This window comes from Triticum urartu, chromosome 6A (genome assembly GCF_056163025.1).
Source record: "Triticum urartu cultivar PI428250 chromosome 6A, HENAU_Tu73, whole genome shotgun sequence".
NCBI lineage: Eukaryota > Viridiplantae > Streptophyta > Magnoliopsida > Poales > Poaceae > Triticum > Triticum urartu.
The window spans coordinates 590292986-590295741 of record NC_141878.1 but is presented as its reverse complement, the minus strand read 5'-3'; the positions used below and the strand labels follow the sequence as shown (position 1 = coordinate 590295741).

The window sequence follows — 2756 nt, the reverse complement described above, 5'->3', positions numbered from 1 at the left end:
CCCATCGCGCGTTTGCTGCGATAACGTATCCACCGTTGGTTCGCTGGTCGATCGCACGGTCCGCGCGAGTCCCCTGGACGCCCGTTTCCCTGCTGCTGTATTTTAGATCTACCAGGCCGGGCCGGCAAACAAACAAACCCACCTCCTGCTTCTCCTTGCTCGCTCGATCCCCAAATCAAATCGCTGTCCTCCACCCAACCCTAACCCTAGCCGTTTGAGCCGCCGTCCTCGATCCCCAAATCCCTTCTACTCCATCCACCCTCCACCCAACCCTAGCAAGCTGCCATGGGCCATTCGATCGTTCTGTTCGGGCGCGTGGTTGATTTCTCCTTCCTCGAGCCGGCGACCGGCGGAGGCAGCGGAGAGTTAATCTGCTCCGCGTGGGAAGGAATATACGGGCTACAGAGCCAGCAAGAGCTTCGTGACGCAGGCACCGAGTACATAGGGACCTTCAAGGCAAGCGCAGTCATCGCCGATCCGCCGCAACTCTGCTCCCTCCGCATACTGGTGCCGACGGAATACTTTTCGGTCCCGCCGCCACTCCAAGACATGCACTTCGCCCGCATCTCCAGCGCGGACAGGCACCTGTTTGCCCTCCGTGCCGGCGATTGGCGCCCTGGCAGCGGTATGATGGACATAGGAGGCTACCTCATCTACGACGCCTGTAAGGACTCCCTCTCCGTGGTCCCCAAGCTTCTGGAGGACGACTTCCATGCCGCCATCGGGTGCCAGTCGGCCGTCGTCATGTGCAACGGGGACGACGGTGGATATTTTCTTGCCGAACTCGTCTGGCTCAGGCCGAGATACTCCCAAGCAGCCATCTGGCTGTGGAAGTCGTCCGCCCCAGGATGGTCCTTGAATCCCGCGCGCCTGAGCCTTCCGCCCGGCTTCTGCTCCAGCTTGTCTTTCTCTTATCGGGGATCTATCCTCTGCTTGGTGGATCTCCTCGGAGGCATGGTCATGTGTGATCTGGGCAAAGATTGCAGCAACTTGGACCGCCCGGAGCTCCGTTTCATTCAGTTGCCCAAATATTGTCCATCCTATGATAGCAGCGACCTCTGTAATCGATACCACCTCTGCCCTGAGAAGTTCCGTTCCATGGCATGTGTAGGCGACACCATCAAGTTCGTCACCATGGATGGCAATGTTGAAGAACATGGCTTTGCTCTGACCGTCTATTCTCTGTTGCCTGACCTGTCAGACTGGGAAATAAGCAGCAAGTACAATGTTGAAAACATATGGGCAAACGAGTCATACCAGTCTACTGCTGGCATGGCAAAGATTCCTCCGTCGTTCCCTGTTCTGAGCACCCATGAAGACGGTGTCATCTACCTAGTCTTCACTGATCTCACGGTGGTCGATGATCCACCACATGTCTCAGGGTGGACAGGCCAGCGTCGAGTAGTGTTCAAAAGCCAGTATTTGGTTCGTGTCGACATTGAGAACAACAAAGTCCACTGCTATCCACCGACTACAGATTGTTCTATTGATGACTATCCCTTGTGCAGTGATTTCAGTGCCTACCGACAGTGTTTACAGGATCACCCGGTACGTACTACTGAGCATAGTTTCATTTGCATACAACTGTCAATTTATTTATGTTCACTATTACTAAACATGCTCTCATTTGCATGCTATTGTAATTATGCTTAGGTTTTTAAATGATTAAAATGCCAATGCTTGTTTATAGAATCCAGTTTGTGCCGTGCTTGCTAATAGAAATCAAGATATTTGGCCACCTGCCTATATTTGATAGTCATCCGCAATCATGATTCTGAAATCAATTGTTACTACAAAGTTACTCTGCCCCCTTGTCATATTATGACCCAACATCTTGCACATCATGATGACATTCTTTTTGCATGTCTTAAGGGCTGTTTTTTCTTTTCCTTTTTTGCTTGATGGACATACAGTGTTATCATAAGCTTCTTTGCTTCTGAACTCGGAATTGGTATGACCCAAGTCCATTCAAAAGATGCACATAGCAGATGGAGCATAATTTCAATCTAGAGCTGAAGGCTGGCAAAGTGTCTGAAGTGACACATGTAGCTGTTTCAACAATTTTATAATTCAGAGCATCTTGGACTGACCTTAGACATCGTTTTGGTGTTCCCCAATACGTTAATTTCGCCGCATATGTACTCTGCCTTGCACTTTTTCCTTTTTAACTAAATTTGTTTTCATGGTAATTCTGACCTGGCATATATGGTCACATTATAGAAGTATTGTATTTGACAGACAGCTCTATTTGTTTTTGCAGAGAGAGATAGAAGCAACTGAGATGGTGGCAAGTGGAAATAGGATGAAGCTTTGAGATGTTGGTAACATGACATGTGGAACCGCCACTTAGGTCCACCACTGGAGACATTTCATGTTATCATTATCAGATGTTAGTAGTTAAAACTGAATGGTGGGTATTATGTGCTGTCAGCCATGCCTTTATATGTACTGAGTGGCTTGTTTTGGATTTGTAACTGGTCGTGGCCGTTCCATGTGCACTTTGTCTTTTCTATAATAGTATTGTGCCTGTTGTGTTGATTTTGGTTATGTCTTGTTCTTTCCTTGCGGGCATGTTTTCTGCACTTAATTTCCGAGTGACGTATCAAACTATTTGATGTTTACTTTGCTTGCCTCCATTGTTTTGACAAATATGACATGACAAACAAATGCAAAAAGGTTTGTTTTTTCAGTGGTTGAACAAACCAAAAACTAAATATTCTGATGGAGTGTTTTTCTTCTTCTTGAGAGAACAACAA

The 2756-nt window shown here is 47.8% G+C and overlaps 1 protein-coding gene across 1 annotated transcript; it reads left to right on the top strand.

Annotated features, from left to right (window-relative positions):
* Positions 1-943: 943 nt before the first annotated feature.
* On the top strand, positions 944-2475 carry LOC147966767 (uncharacterized). The gene is made up of 2 exons (XM_087527383.1): positions 944-1548; positions 2261-2475. Exons 1-2 carry the CDS (start codon positions 955-957, stop codon positions 2312-2314), a joined length of 648 nt encoding a protein of 215 aa, XP_087383509.1. The 5' UTR covers positions 944-954; the 3' UTR covers positions 2315-2475.
* The last annotated feature ends 281 nt before the right edge of the window (positions 2476-2756 follow it).